Genomic DNA, 17,051 nt, shown 5'->3' on the forward strand with positions numbered 1-17,051 from the left:
ATAAGTCCAGAGTCATTGACACTTCTTCCTTACTAGGTCCAATCAGCATAATGTCATCAGTGTAATGGACCAGTGTGACGTCTTATGGAAGAGAAAGGCGATCAAGGTCACTGCGGACTAAATTGTGACATAGGGCTGGAGAGTTAATGTAGCCCTGAGGTAGGCAAGTGAAGGTGTATTGTTGGCCTTGCAAGCTGAAGGCAAACTGCTTCTGGTGGTCCTTTGAAACAGGTATGGAGAAAAAGGCATTAGCCAGATCAATAGCTGCATACCAGGTACCAGGAGATGTATTAATTTGCTCAAGCAGTGAAATTACATCTGGAACAGCAGCTGCAATTGGAGTTACCACCTGGTTAAGTTTTCGATAATCTACTGTCACTATCCAAGATCCATCTGTTTTTTGCACAGGCCAAACAGGCAAGTTTAATGGGAATGGTGAGAATCACCACCCCTGCATCCTTCAAGTCCTTGATGGTGGCAGTAATCTCTGCAGTCCCTCCAGGAATGCGGTATCGCTTTTGGTTTACTATTTTCCCAGGTAGGGGCAGTTCTAATGGCTTCCACTTGGCTTTTCCTACCATAATAGCCCTTACTGTATTTGTCAGGGATCCAATGTGGGGGTTCTGCCAGTTGCTGAGTATATCTATTCCATTATGCATTCTGGAACTGGGGAAATCACTACAGGATGGGTTCAGGGACCCACTGGACCTACTGTGAGACGGACATGAGCCAAGACTCCATTAATAACCTGACCTCCATAATGCCCCCACTCTCACTGGTGGGCCACAGTGACATTTTGGGTCTCCTGGAATTAGTGTCAGCTCAGAGCCAGTATCCAGTAATCCCCGAAAAGTCTGATTATTTCCTTTTCCCCAATGAATGGTCACTCTCGTAAAAGGCCGTAGATCCCTTTGGGGAAGGCTGGGAGAAAGATTAACAGTAAAAATTTTTGGCGGTGTTTTTGAGTCCTTCCTCAAGGGAACCTGGTCTCCCCTTCTTTCAAGGGGTTGTGGGTCTTTAAACTCACTCAAATCTGGGAATTGATTGAGGGACCATGCCTCTCTATTCTGGCGATTCGAGTTAGACTGCTGTTCACTTGACCTAGAATTCATCTGTTTGTATAGATCAAGTAAATATTTAGTAGATTTCCTATCTGTTTCACTCCTACGGACACCATGTCTAAGTAGCCAACGCCATAAATCCATACGAGTCAGACTATTCTGATTACTGCTTTGACTCCTCTGTTCATTACTGTAACCACGCCCACCTTATCTTTGTCGATTGAGTGCAGCCACTTGGCCCCTACTACCACGGGGTCCAATCAGCCCCATTGTAGTTAGGTGTCTTAATTAAGTTAGGGCAGTTCCCACTGTCAAATCTGACTTGCATAAAATAGGAATCACAGCAGTCTTCAAGGATACTGGAGCTCCCTTCACAAATTTGTTCCTCACAGTTGTGGTAAAAGGTGTGTCCTCTGGACACTCCATGTGTGAGTCTGTGGGTCTAACTTGATAAATCCACTCTAGCATGCCAATTTCCCTAAGCCTTTGGATACCTTCTTCTGCAGTATACCAAGGCAGGTCTGGTACTTCAGCTTGATTTAGTGTTGGCCACCTCGTAATCCATGCTTCAGCAACCCAACCAAATAAACTATTAGATCCTTTCCTAACTTCTCTAGCTGAAACATTGAATGAACAATCTGTGCTTAGTGGACCCATATCAGTAAACTCAGACTGATCCATCTTTACGTTCCTTGCACAATTATCCCACACCCTTAATAGCCATTCCCACACATATTCCCCAGGTTTCTGTTTGTACATATTAGAAAAGTCAAGTAGTTCTTCTGGTGTGTAGCGTACCTCCTCCTGGGTCACACTTTGTACTTCATCTTTTGGGGCTCACTGGGACTTAAGCCTAGTTATAGGTCTAGAAGACAGAATCAGTAGTGTGGAATTGTTTTGAGAACATTCAGCATTATCTTGTAAAGCATCTGCCTCAGGCGATGCTCCAGGCAATGACTCAGGCAAGGGCTCTTTAGAGACAGCTGGGCTAGATCTATCTCACTAGACGGGAGTGGAGGGGCTAATGGTTTTTCTGGGCAGGGTGGTTTAACAGACAAACATGAAGTAATCTCTTCAGGTGGGACTGGTTCTGCTGGCAGGAGTGATTCAGTGGAATTTATGGGCTCAGTGTCCCCAGCTTCCTGATTATCTGCCCATATGTCCCCATCCCAAGTCTCAGGATCACATCTCTTCCCAATCAATGCCCTTACCTTAACTTCAGACACCTCTCGAGCTTTGCAATTGAACTGGCGTTGTAATTCAGCCACTCTTACAATAAGACTCTGGGTTTAGTTTTCAGCAATTTCAGCTGTTACTACAAGAAATAAGGCTTTCTTTCAAAGCACAAGTGGAAGCCTTGAGGTCATGTATGCGGCACTTGAGCCTTGACTCTGAAGCCCTGAGTGCATGTCTTTCCTTCACCAGTTTGTCTAGCGAAAGTAGGACAAACCAACCAGCTTCCTTATACTTCTCATTCTGACAAAGCTGTAGAAAGATATCACACATGTGATCACCCTGAGCCTTGCCTTTCACCAATACCTGATCTGCTGGTGGTGATATTTTGCATATTTGTATCACCACCTCGTTCCATGGACTAGCAATGACCTCTTTCCTGCTAGAAGCAGAGGCATCAATGTCTTTAAGACTAACCAGACTTGAGAACCAATTTAGGAAACTCATCCTTACAATTTTGTTTCTCTGGAACCACTCTCAGTACCAAAATGTCTTAGGCTGGGTTCTCTAGAGAAGCAAAACCAGTAAAGTATATAAATATATATGTATATAGATTTATATCAAGGAAACAGCTCACTCGATTATAGAGGCTACAATGTCCCAAGTCTGTGGATCAGGGTAGAGGCCTCTCCCCGGTCACACAGCCGCAGAAGCTGGCAAGCCCAAGATAGGCAGGTCGGAGAGCAGGGCTCCCGCTCACAGGCTGTGCAGATTGACGAATCCCAAGTTCGGCAGATAAGCTGACAGCTCAAGTCCCAAGAACTGGAGACGAGGCTACAGGAGGCAGCCACGGGATCCAGAGAGAGCAAAAAGCCAGAACATCTGCTTATATTCAGATGCAGGCCACACCCCCAAGGAGACTCCCTTTCGTATGATTGGCTACTGACAGTATATTCAGTCATGGGAGTGATTACATTAAAACATTGAGAATCATGGCCCAGCCAAGTCAACACACAATCTTAACCATCACAGTCATCATTCCTCCCAGTCTCATCTGGTCTGTGACTGTTTATTAGTCTTTGCTTGACCTTAACAGTCTTGAGGAACACTGGCTACATATGCTGGGGGATGTTCCCCTATCTGGGCTTGTTTGTTGTTTTTCTCATGATTAGACTGGGGTTATGTGTTTTTGAAGAGAAGACTACAGAGGTGAAGTGCCCTCTTGTCATCTCTTATCCAGGAGGTACATGATATCTATGTGACATCACTGATGATGCTAACCTTCATCACTTGGTTAAGGTAGTACCTACCAGGTTTCTTCACTGTGTCTTGAACTAGTTTTGATCAGCTATCACTTAGGATTGTAACTTTCTCTTCCATCTGTTTGCAATGCTCTTCATTTAGATCTTACTGCCACTGTCACCTTCACAGAAATACCATCTCTGACCACCTAAGCTACAGCAGCTTTCTCCCCTCAAGTCAATCTCTATGATATTTCAGTTTTGTGTTTCCTTTATAGCATCTATCATTACCTGAAATTGCTTTGCACATTTGTTTTCCTAGTTTATTGTTTGTATAAGCCCCATCCCCCACAACTGGAACAGAAACTTGAGAACAAAATCCTTGTTGGATTGTTCACATTTGTATACTCAGAGTCTAGTACAAGGTCTAGTATATACTAAGTGCTCAATAACTATTTGTTGAATGAATGTTAAAGAAAGTCAGATCCAGGATTAATTTATATATTAATAAACATGTCTGAAAAAGATTGTAAAAAGAACAGAGTAATGGGAGGTTCAATTTAGCGTTCTTGACTCAATTTATTTAGTTTTAATGAAAAGGTTAGATACAATTATCAGCATTTATGGAAATAGGTGATCAGCATCCTTGTAATTCAAGCTCTCTTATAATGTACTTAATACTGTGAATGTCAGAGTGTGTTGATGATTTATAAGGACATGACTGACAACTGTAAGATCTACTCAGTTTTTATACATCCTGCACCGTTGTGACCTTTATTTGCTAATTGGCTCACCTTGTTTAAAGTATTGTAGAACTGTAAACAATTTGAAGTAGTTTAGAAATAACTGATGCTCTTGGTTTTCACTTATAGCTAACTTCTTAGTATTGCCCATCTTTTCAATTATATTGAAGTGAAAGTGGAGATTCTTTATATGTCTTTCCTCTATTACCTGTGGTAAGAAACCACTCTTTTTATTTCCCTTCTCAGGACTTAAAATCTCCAAACCAGAGGGATGAAATCGCAGGGGCCCGGGCCTCACTGAAGGAGAACTCTCCTCTCTTGCATTCAATTTGTTCAGCTTGTTTGGAGCATTCTGATGTTGCTTCCCTCAAAGCCAGCAAGGACACAGTTTGTGAAGAAATTCAGAATGCCCTTAATGTGATTTCAAATGCTTCACAAGGCATCCAGAATATGCCGGCCCCAACAGAACCTCAGGCAACAACCCTGGGAAGTGCCCTTGAGGAGCTTGAGGTAAGTCGAGAACAAGGTAGAAAGTGACTTGTTGTCCCAGCTTGTAAATAAGCAGAAGTGATTTTTCACATCTGTGTGATAGTTTACAGCATGAGAAAATATAACTCCAGTTATCCAATCAAACAATCCCTTTATCACATTCTTGTTTCTTCCAATGAATTGATCAGTAGGAAAATATGCTAGCAGTGGATTTCTGATTCCTTTATACCTCTGCCAAGGAAGCCACTGAATTTTATTAGGGATTGGTAATTAGATGTAAGTGATGACTTTATTTTCCATACTATAAAATTATAAAATATAGGATTTATTCATTCACAGATATTTATTATTGGCACTGTTTCTGTGTGGTTGGGAATTATCAGTAAATATGTAAATAGACCCAGATTGCTACACTTGCAATGTTTACATCCTAGCAAGGGAATATAGGCAAAAAACAAAAACAAAAAAACCCTGTATATAAGTAATTTGTATGTTACCTTGAGAAGGCGAGATGTAATCAAAGGCTGGTAAGAGGTAAGGGAATCAGGCAGATGGAAACCTAGAGCAAAGGCTTGAAGGCACGCCACAGTGTTTAAGTGACAGCACAGAATCCAGGGTGCCTGGGTGGAGAGAGCGAAGGGGAAAGCAGTAGGAAGTGAGGTGAGAGAGCCAGTGGGGTCGGGTTATGACAGGCCATGTAGGCTGTTAAGGACTCTGACTTTTACCCCAAATTAAATGGGGCTCCATGGTAAGATTTTAAGCAAGATGTGACACATGGAGAATTACATCTTGAAAGGACTACATTGGCTGCAGTGTGGAGGAATATGGAGACAATCTGAAAGCTATTGTAGTAACTCAGGTGGGAGATGTGGAGGTTTGGAGCAGGGTGGTGTCAGTGGAGGTGGTGATTATTGGTCACATTAAGGCGATATTTTGAAAGTGGAGCCATATGGATTTTGACAGACTGGACGTGGGGTGTGAGACAAAGGGAGGAGTCATGGCTGGTGTCTCATGCTGGGTTCTCCAGGATCACATGCTGGACACTAGACAGTGTTTGGGATACAAGATGTTATTAGGGATCAACAGTTGTGAAAGGAAGGGGATGAAGCAGGACTGGGCAGCGGAAGAAGTCAACATGCAATCCAGGCTTATAAAGTCTCAAGCATCTGGCAGGGAGTTCTGGAGAGAGCCTTGACCTTTAGAGTGAGCTCCATCAAGTAGAAAAGGCCAACACTTTATGCCCCCTCCTCTTTTGATCACCTGTCCCTGAAGTGTGCCGGATGCAGTCTGCCCTGAGAAAGATGTGACCTCAGGGGTGGTGGGAGGCTGCCCTCTGAAGCTGAGGTGGACCCTGAAGGACTTGTCTGCTAGCTGTACTCCCCAAAGCTGGGTAGCAAGTTGTACCTAGAAGGGAAATCGGAGCTGCATCGCTCTGCCTACCACAGATACAAGTATTCGGATGACATTTTCATCAGTAATGATGGGGAAGGTTATGGGTGAAGCAGGTTTGGGAAGGAAGATTGTTATTGCTGTTATGTGTCATCTGTTCAGTTCTGACTCAGCGACCCTGTGTACAACGGAATGAAACACTGCCAAGTCCTGTGCCATCCTCACAGTCATTGTTATGCTTGAGCCCATTGTTGCAGCCATTGTCTCAGTCCGTCTTATTGAGGGTCTTCCTCTTTTTTGCTGACCCTCTGCTTTACCAAGCGTGAGGTCCTTCTTTAAGGACTGGTCCTTCCTGATAACATGTCCAAAGTATGTGAGACAAAGTCTTGGCATCCTTGCTTCTAATGAGCATTCTGGCTATACTTCTTCCAAGACAGATTTGTTTGTTCTTCTGGCAGTCTGTGGTATATTCAATATTCTTCACCAACACCATAATTCAAAGGCATCAATTCTTCTTTGGTCTTCCTTATTTGTTGTCCAACTTTCTCATGCATATGAGGTGATTAAAAACACCATGGCTTGGGCCAGGCACACCTTAGTACTTAAAGTGACATCTTTGCTTTTTAACACTTTAAAGAGGCCTTTGCAGCAGATTTGCCCAATGCAATATGTCATTTGATTTCTTGACTGCTACTTCCATGAATGTTGATTGTATATCCAAGTAAAATGAAATCCTTGACAACTTCAGTATTTTCTCTGTTTATCATGATGTTGCTTATTGGTCCAGTTGTGAGGATTTTTGTCTTTTTTATGTTGAGATGTAATCCATACTGAAGGCTGTGGTGTTTGATCTTCATCAGTAAGTGCTTCAAGTCTTCCTTACTTTCAGCAAGCAAGGTTGTGTCATCTGCATATCATAGATTGTTAATGAGACTTCCTCCAATCCTGATGCCATGTTCTTCTTCATATAGTCCAGCTTCTCAGATTATTTGCTCAGATATAGATTGAATAAGTATGATGAAAGGATACAACCCTGATATACACCTTTCTTGACTTTAAACCATGTAGTATCCCCTTGTTCTGTTTGAAATCCTGCCTCTTATTCTAAGTACAGGTTCCTCATGAGCACAATTAAGTGTTCTGGAATTTCCATTCTTTGCAATGTTATCCATAATTTATTATGATCCACACAGTCAAATGCCTTTGCATAGTCAATAAAACACAGGTAAACATCTTTCTGGTATTCTCTGCTTTCAGCCATGATCCATCTGACATCAGTAGTGATATCCCTGGTTCCACATCCTCTTCTGAATTGGGCTTTAATTGCAGGCAGTTCCCTGTTGATGTACTGCTTCAACTGCTTTTGATGATCTTCAGCAAAATTTTACTTCTTTGTGATATTAATGATACTGTTTGATAATTTCTGTTGGCTCACCTTTCTTTGGAATGGGTACATATATGGATCTTTTCCAGTCAGTTGGCCAGTTAGCTGTCTTCAAAATTTCTTAACATAGATGAGTGAGCACTGGCAGCACTGCATCCGTTTGTTGAAACATCTCAGTTGGTCAATTCCTGGAGCCTTGTTTTTCACCAGTGCCTTCAGTGCAGCTTGGACCTCTTCTTTCAATACCATTAGTTCTTGCTCATATGCTGCCTCCTAAAATGGTTGAACATGGACCAATTCTTTTTGTCACAGTGACTGTGTATTCCTTCCATCTTCTTTTGATGTTTCCTGGGTCGTTTAATATTTTCCCTGTAGGATCCTTCAATATTGCAATTCCAGGCCTGAATTTTTTCTTCAGTTCTTTCAGCTTGAGAAATGCCAAGCGTGTTCTTCCCTTTTGGTTTTCTGTCTCTAGGTGTTTGCACATTTCATTATAATACTTTCCTTTGTCTTCTTGAGCCACCCTTTGAAATTGTCTGTTCAGCTCTTTTACTTCATCATTTCTTCCTTTCGCTTTAGCTACTATGCATTCAAGAGCAATTTTCTGAGTCTCTTCTGACATCCATTTTGGTCTTTCTTTCTTTCCTGTCTTTTCAATTACCCCTTGCTTTCTTCATGTATGATGTCCTTGATGTCATTCCACAACTCATCTGGTCCTCCATCATTCGTGTTCAGTGCATCAAATCTACTCTTGAGATGGTCTCTAAATTCACGTGGGATATACTTAAGGTCATATTTTGGTTCTCATGGACTTGTTCTAATTTTTTTCTGCTTCACCTTCAACTTGCATATGAGCAATTGATCATCTGTTCCACAGTTGACTCCTGACCTTGTTCTGACTGATGATATTGAACTTTTCCATCATCTCTTTCCACAGATGTAGTCGATTTGATTCCTGTGTATTCCATTTGGCTTGGTCTACATGTATAGTTGCTGTTTTTGTTGTTGAAAAAAGGTATTTGCGATGAAGAAGTTGTTGGTCTTGCAAAATTCTATCATTCAATCTTCAGCATTGTTTCTGTCACCAAGGCCATATTTTCCCACTACCAATCCTTCTTTGTTTCCAATTGCCAGTAATTATCAGTGCGTCTTGATTGCATGGTCGATCAATTTCAGACTGCAGAAGTTGGTAAAAATCTTCAATTTCTTTATCTTCGGCCTTAGTGATTAGTACATAAGTTTGAATATATAATCATATTAACTGGTCTTCCTTGTAGGTGTATGGATATTGTCCTATCACTGAGAGCATTGTACTTCAGGATAGATCTTGAAATGTTATTTTTGACAATGAATGTGACACTATTCCTCTTTAATTTGTCATTCACAGCATGGTAGACCATATGATTGTCTGATTCAAAATGGCCAATATAGTCCATTTCAGCTCACTAATGCCTAGGATATTGATGTTTATGTGTTCCATTTCATTTTTGAAGACTTCCAAATTTCCTAGATTCGTACTTTGTACATTCCACATTTCAATTATTAATGGATGTTTGCAGGTGTTTCTTCTTATTTTGAGTCATTCCACATCGCTAAATGAAGGTCTCCAGAGCTTGACTCCATCCATGTCATTAAGGTCGGCTCTACTTTGAGGAGGCAGCTCTTCCCCAGTCATATTTTGAGCACCTGCCAACCTGAGGGGCTCATCTTCTGGCACTATACCAAACAAGGATCCACTGCTATTCATCGGGTTTTCACTGGCCAATTTTTTCAGAAGTAGACTGCCAGGTCCTTCTTCCTAGTCTGTCTTATTCTGGAAGCTGTGCTGTAACCTGTCCACCAGGGGTGACCCTGCTGGTATTTGAAATGTTGGTGGCAAAGTGTCTAGCATCATAGCAACATGCAAGTCACCACAGTATGACTGACAGACATTTGATGGAAGATTAGAAGGAAGATTAGAAACTCAATTTTGGACATGTTGAGTTTGAGATATTTATCACATATTAAAGTATGATGTCAAAGATCACTGGCTACCCGAATTAGAAAATAGTTGCTTAATGGGAGACAGCGTAGTGTGGCACTTCAGGATAAGGGCTTGGGAACCTGAATGCCTGGATTCTATTCCAGATGTGGTAATTATGCCTGTATGACCTGGGGAAAGTTATTAATGTAACTCCAGTTTTCTCACCATAAGATAGGGGTAATAATAGGACCTACAGTCATAGCGATGTGGTCAGTATCAGTGAATTAATAATACAGTGTATGTTAAAATACTTAAGGAGCCCTGGTGGTACAGTGGTTAAGCACTTGGCTGCTAACCAAAAGGTTGGGGATTCAAACCCACCAGCTGCTCCATGAGAGAAAGATGTGGCAGTCTGCTTCCATAAAGATCTCAGCCTTGGAAACCCTGTGGGGCAGTTCTACTCTGTCCTGTTGGGTCACTATGAGTTGGAATCAACTCAATGGCAATGGGTACGGATTGGAGTTGAAATGCTTAAAGCAGTGCCTGTCACTGCTAAATAAATCTTAGTTCTTGTTGTCATTAGTGAAGATGAATATTTGGAGGCAGATTATTCCGCAATGAAGAAATCAATACAATTGAAATTACTAAAGTTTCACTAATAACATTAAAAAAACTAAATACATATAGATATAGAATACCTATGTTATTGCAAACATTATTATTTTCATGATAAACTTATTAGATACTTAATCAAATTTAGAATAACTTTTCCATATAAATTTCCTTAGTTACATGTTTTTAAATGGGTACCTTGTTTCTAATTCAACATTATTAAATTCTTATTTCTTGGCATCCATGTGAAAATTTCCACCACGTGTCTGTCAGTTTGTCATACTGTGGTGTCTTGTGTGTTGCTGTGATACCGGAAGCTTTGCCACTGGTATTTCAAATACCAGCAGGGTCACCCTTGGTGGGCAGGTTCCAATGGAGCTTCCAGACTAAGACAGACTAGGAAGAAGGACCTGGCAGTCTATTTCTGAAAAAATAGGTGATCCGACAGAAGCAGAAATTATCAAATAATATCATTAGTATCACACATGAGTAAAATTTTGCTGAAGATCATTCAAAAGTGATTGCAGCAGTACATCTACAGGGAACTGCCAGCAATTAAAGCCCAATTCAGAAGAGGATGTGGAACAAGGGATATCACTACTGATGTCAGATGGATCATGGCTGAAAGCAGAGAATACCAGAAAGATGTTTGCCTGTGTTTTATTGACTATGCAGAGGTATTCGACTGTGTGGATCATAATAAATTATGGATAACATTGCGAAGAATGGAAATTCCAGAACACTTAATTGTGCTCATGAGGAACCTGTACGTAGAATAAGAGGCAGTCATTCAGACAGATCAAGGGGATACTGCGTGGTTTAAAGTCAAGAAGGGTGTGCATCAGGTTGTATCCTTTCATCATACTTATTTAATCTGTATCTGAGCAAATAATCTGAGAAGTTGGACTGTATAAAGAAGAACATGGCATCAGGATTGGAGGAAGAGTCATTAACAACCTGCATTATGAAGATGACACAATTTTGCTTGCTGAAAGTGAAGAGGACTTGAAGGACTTACTGTGAAGATCAAAGACTAAAGCTTTCAGTAAGGATTACATCTCAACATAAAGAAAAAAATCCTCACAACTGAACCAATAATAAGCAACATTATGATAAACGGAGAAAATATTGAAGTTGTCAAGGATTTCATTTTACTCGGATTCACAATCAATGCCGAAGGAAACAGCAGTCAAGAAATCAAATGACTATTGCATTGGGCCAATCTGCTGCAAAAACGTCTTTGGAGTGTTAGAGAGCAAAGATGTCATTTTGAGGACTGAGGTGCGCCTGACCCAAGCTATGGTGTTTTTGATCCCCTCATATGCATGCGAAAGCTAGACAGTGAATAAAGAAGACCAGAGAAGAATTGATGCCTTTGAATTATGGAGGTGGTAAAGAATAGTGAATATACCATGGACTGAGAGAAGAACAATAAATCTGTCTTGGAAGAAGTACAGCCAGAATGCTCATTAGAAGCAAAGATGGCAAGACTTTGTCTCGAATACTTTGGACATGTTATCAGGAGGGACCAGTCCCTGGATAAGGACATCATGCTTGGTAAAGTAGAAGGTCAGTGAAAAAGCGGAAGACCCTCAACAAGATCCATTGACACAGTGGCTTTAACAATGGGCTCAAGCATAACAACGGTTGTGAGGATGGCTCTGTCGCACATGTGGTCACTATGAGTTGGAGCTGATTCCGTGGCACCTAGCAGCAACGTGAAAATTTATAAAATTCAAATTATTGGTACCTGTGTGATAATTTTAGGAAATATTTGTCTGCATGAGGTATAAGAGTAGTGGTGGCTCTCTAATAATACCAAATTATGGTGTCTAATTGTTTGCCCTGTGTAATCAGCATTCTGTAATCTTGTCTACTAGCTGTCCCTCTTGTCTTTAGAATAAGGTTGAAGACTCCATGTGGACAAGGACTATGCTTCTTATTAAATTTATACTACTGATATTAGTAGATATTTGTAGGTTCGGATTAGCACCACTACCAGTTGCCATCGAGTCAATTCTGACCCCATGTGTGTCAGAGAAGAACTGTGCTCCACAGGGTTTTCAATGGCTGATATTTAGGATGTAGAATGCTAGGCTTTTCTCCCAATGTGCCTCTGGGTGGAAGAAGTACCTCTGGGTGGATTTGGATCTTCAAACATTGAGTTAGCAGCCCAGTACATTAGCTGTTGCATCACCCAAGGCTTTGTTAAGCTCCCAGTAAATTAAATATGTGACATTTTTTGGTTTCTAAGAGTTTTACATGAATTTTGCCATTTAATTATTTCAGTGTCCCTATATGGTATTTTTTATTTTTGTCTTACAGAAAATAACACTGAGACTTATACAGATTATAACTTGCTTAAGTTATAAAGTTAGTGAGTGGTAGTAGTCAGGATGTGAATCCAGTCTGAGTCTAGAAGAATTATTATTGACTGTGCTATACTGGGAAACCTTGGTGGCATAGTGGTTAAATGCTATGGCTAATAACCAAAAGTCAGCAGTTGGAATCCACCAGGTGCTCCTTGGAAACCCTATGGGGCAGTTCTACTCTGTCTGGTAGGGTCACTATGAGTCGGAATCGACTTGACAGCAATGGGTTTGTTTGTATGTTTGTTTGTTTTTGGTGCTATACTGAGTTCTTACAGATAAAACTTAATTTGCTTGATTCAAATTCAACACAATTTATGCTAAGATTCTTAGTCTGTAAGGCAACATGAGAGACATTAAAAATGTAACTAAGTCCTGGTGATCTACATCTACAACTTGTTTTTGAAAAAAAGAAGAAGAAAACAAAAGTAAGCAAGTCCGAAATGTGCAATGACCTTTTGGTGAAAAGAATTTTGTCCCTGGGTTATTTAAATAGAAATATTCTGTATTTGGGGAGTGGCTAGTGCAGTAAAGTGAAATTTGCTGGAGTGAACTCATAGACTGGCATACCACATTCTTCATAAGTACTAAACAGAATTGTGTCATGGTATGCTTGCATAAGGGGGTCTAGTTTATGCTAGACACTGCATTCTTTATACTTGGATTATAGAAGAAGACAGATTTCCAGATTGTTCCTTCTTCTGGGACATGTTCCTTTTCTTCCTTTTAGTTAAGAGTGGTTGCTACAGGCAAGAAATGGCAGTGATCAGAGAGGAGGACAAAGTGTGTATGTATGTGTGCAGCTTTGATGAGTGAGCAGTCTGTGGTGATGGGTGAAGATGGGGTGATGGTGTTCTCTCTTTCTCAAGAAAATTGTCTCTACGGTATACTCACTTCTTCTGAACAAGGCAGAGAGGGGTCCTGAAGATCGATCGTTCCCTGATATCCTCGTACTGTCTCAACAACCTTTGAAATTCAGTTCCAGTCAAAGCTATGGAAGCACAAACTAGTACAAAATGCCTGAGTTTTATGTATTTTTTTATATCTGAGTTACAGATAGCTGCTGAGGCTGTCTGAACTAGATAAAGCAGAATTTATTGATCATTTAACCCTTTTTAATGATTTTGTAAATTAAATGGTTGCACTTTTCATTTACAGGAAACTTTATTGGTAAAATATCCAAAATAACCTTTGCTCTATCTTCTTTCTGCAGATACATTACTGTGATATAAACTGATGTAGTAAATACTCTGTTGGGAGGAAGTCTCATTAAATGTTTATATTGTAGAAATGTATCAGAGCGCTAACTCAACACCTACCAAGCTGAGGCTCTGTTAAATCTTTCATTCTGGCCCATGGCTGGTTGTGGGTATGAAATCTGAGATTTATTGGTTGACAAAGTAGAAGTTGAATTAAAACACTGTATAGGCTAAATCGATTAATTTATTGGTAAGGCTAATGTGAATTACAGGGTGTTCCTTCTCCATTTGTGACTGAATGAGAACTGAGAAGCGTTGACTTGTAGATTAAAGGAAATTTGAAAATGTCTTTAAGCAAGAAACTTTGCCAGTTAAAACTGCTTTAGAAACTCTAACTCCTTTAAGACATTTGTCCTGTGCAGAGGACAAAAGTAGGCTGCCGAAATAGTGGTCCACAAGAATTATCTGGATCTTCATGTGATAAAGATGATAATAACCAAGGACATGAATGTAGGCTTATTTTCAAAGAACTGTTGTATTTATTTTATCTTCTTTCTTTTGTAAACTCATTCATGTACCATCATTTACATAGGTGCTGTATGCTCAGCACCTAGAACCATGCCCTGTATGTAGTACCCTGTATCTCATTGCTGTTGAGTCAATTCTGACTCATAGTGACCCTAAAGGACAGAGTAGAACTGTTCCAGAGGGTTTCCAAGGAGCGGCTGGTGGATTTGAACTGCTGACCGTTTGGTTAGCAGCCGAGCACTTAACCACTGCGCCACCATGGCTCCTGTATATATATAGTAAGTGCTAAGTAAATAGTTGTTCAACGAGGGAATGAATACAGGAATGCTGCAAATTATTTTGTGATAGTGGGGTGAATAGTATTTTTTCCCTTATCTCTCTTTTTTCTTTCTCCAACTAAGAGTTATGTGCTTGGGGTATATTTATCTACTTTACTTAACTTTTAACTAGGCCATGTGTTTATAGTGAGGGAAACCACCAGAAGCATATCTAAGTGATTCTGCTACTCAGAACCTTTTCTGTGAGAAAGGAATAGAGAGAGAGAGAGAAAAAAAAATGTATATATTCCCTTCTCTCAGCAAGTATCCAGCCTTAATCCACGTTCACTGTGACTGCCAACATATGCTTCCTTTTACAGAAAGTGATAATCTGGGGGAACACAGTCCTTATATTCTTATATTTTTCCCTGAAGGAGAAAACAGAGACCTCTATCCATCAGATTAGCATTTAGGAGCCAAAGAAAAATGGGCATCATTGATATCTAGAAGCACTTTAATATGATTTTAAAAAATGGTTTTGGTTTCTAGAAATACAGTGGATTACCCATTGCCATCGAGTTGATTCCGACTCATAGCGATCCTATAGGACAGAGAACTGCCCCACAGGGTTTCCGTGGAATGGCTGGTAGATTCAAACTGCTGACCTTTTGTTAGCAGGCGAGCTCTTAACCACTGCACCACCAGGGCTAAAAATGATGGTTAAAATATTTCTAAAATGCATGGCTAATCTGATAGATAAATTAGGGAATTCTTTGAGGATAGGTACAAAGAGAGTAGAAATCCAGGCAAGCACGCCAGCACTGGCACGAGCATTGTGCTGGTGGAAGATAGGAACTGCTCATCCATTATGGCCTGGAACTTGGATTTTGAAAGACCATGAACTGAGGAGAAGAGACAGCCTGTTTCCTCTCAGATGGAAAATCAGATAAGAGATCGTTGTATGAAACTGGGAATCCCCCAAATTTGACCACTTTATTGGATGAACAAGAAAAATACTATCTCTTATAGCAGGAGATAGTGGGTATACTTGGCCTTGGCTCTGGATAGCTCAGAAAGAAAAAGCAGAAAACATCTTGGAAATTTTCTAATCACAAGCCAGTCTTTACCTGCACTTCGGGTCAGAATTAATACTATCTGTGTAGCACTTAAAACCCCAGGTGAAAAGTAATTCAAAGTTGTCCTATCCTGGTAGTATTTCCAGGTACCTGCCAGAAGTAAGCTCATATCCTCTGTGCACTTTAAAAAAAAAAAAAAAAAAATCAGAGTACCAAGGAAAATGAGTTCTCAAAAGACACACAAAGAAGCAAGCCATCATGAGTGAGACTTAACAGAAAGAACACGTTACGGAATCGGACTTGCAAGCATGACAGGTATTGAAATTATGAGATACTGAATATAAATAGTATGTTTAATATATTTTATTACCCTCATTTATTTATTTAAAATGTGATGAAGGAACAGCAGACTGTCAAAATTGACCAGGCAGAACTTCCTAAAATGAGAAATATAATAACTAAAAATTAATGATTAGGCAAAATAGGAGATTACATACAGGGTCACTATGAGTTGGAATTGACTCGATGGCAACGGGTTTGTTTTTTTCTTTTTAAAGAGAGAATTAGTGATATGAAAGATACATTTGAAGAAGTTACTTGGGGCGCCACATAGAGAGACACAGAAATAGAAAATATAAAAAAGCAGCTAAGATACTTGGAGAATGGTGTTACATTCTAAAATATTCTAAGTCTAAAATATTCTAATATGAGACCTAGAAGTGAGAAAACTGGGAATTTCCTAGAACCGATGGAAGACACCGATCTTTGTATCTATGAAGCCCAAAACATCCCAAGCAAGATAAATAAAAGGAAGTCCACATTTAGTCATATTTTAGTGAGAATGAACACAAGAGACAAAAAGAATATTTTTAAAAGAAAATAGGGAGAAAAGAGAAATTGCCTGCAAGTGATGACTGATGGCTGATATCTCAATAGCAAAAATAGATGCTAAAAGACACTGGAATCATTTTTTGTTTTTTAAGTCCTGAAAGAAAATTATAGTTAACCTTGAATTAAATACACAATGCAACTATATTTTAAGAAAAAAGATAAAGCTATTTTTAAATAACTTCAAATTGTATAGTTTAATAGCAACAAGTTTTCACTGAAGAAAAAGAAAAAAATATCCTTGAAGAAAGGTAGAAAATGCAAGAATTTAAGCAAAGGAAATGGTAAGCATATGGGTTTACTACTCCTCCAATATTATGTTTTCTAAAAGATTAATAACTATGTATGTTGTTGTTGTTGTGAGATGCCTTCAAGTTGTTTCCAACTCATAACAACAGAAAAAAACACTGCTCAGTACTGTGCCATCCTTACTTGTTACATTTGAGCCCGTTGTTGCAGCCACTGTGTCAGCCCATCTTGTTGAGGGTCTTCCTCTTTTTGTTGACCCTCTACTTTACCAAGCATGATGTCCTTCTCCAGGGGCTGGTTCTTCCTGATAGATAACATGTCAAAAGTATGTGAGACGAAGTCTTGCCATCCTCGCTTCTAAGGATCATTCTGACTATACTTATTATTTTTTTTTTTTAATTGGACTTCAGGTGAAGGCTTACAGAACAAA

The 17,051-nt window shown here is 39.9% G+C and overlaps 1 protein-coding gene across 1 annotated transcript in view; it reads left to right on the plus strand.

Annotated features, from left to right (window-relative positions):
- CTNNA3 (catenin alpha 3) overlaps positions 1-17,051 on the plus strand; it is a 1,802,815-nt gene that overhangs the window by 330,994 nt on the left and 1,454,770 nt on the right. Inside the window, exon 5 of the mRNA XM_004386410.1 lies at positions 4,465-4,728. Coding sequence (XP_004386467.1) covers positions 4,465-4,728 — 264 coding nt within the window. The remainder of the gene's footprint in view (positions 1-4,464; positions 4,729-17,051) is intronic.

The sequence above is a fragment of the Trichechus manatus genome, unplaced genomic scaffold, assembly GCF_000243295.1.
Source record: "Trichechus manatus latirostris isolate Lorelei unplaced genomic scaffold, TriManLat1.0 scaffold00163, whole genome shotgun sequence".
NCBI classification, from domain to species: domain Eukaryota; kingdom Metazoa; phylum Chordata; class Mammalia; order Sirenia; family Trichechidae; genus Trichechus; species Trichechus manatus.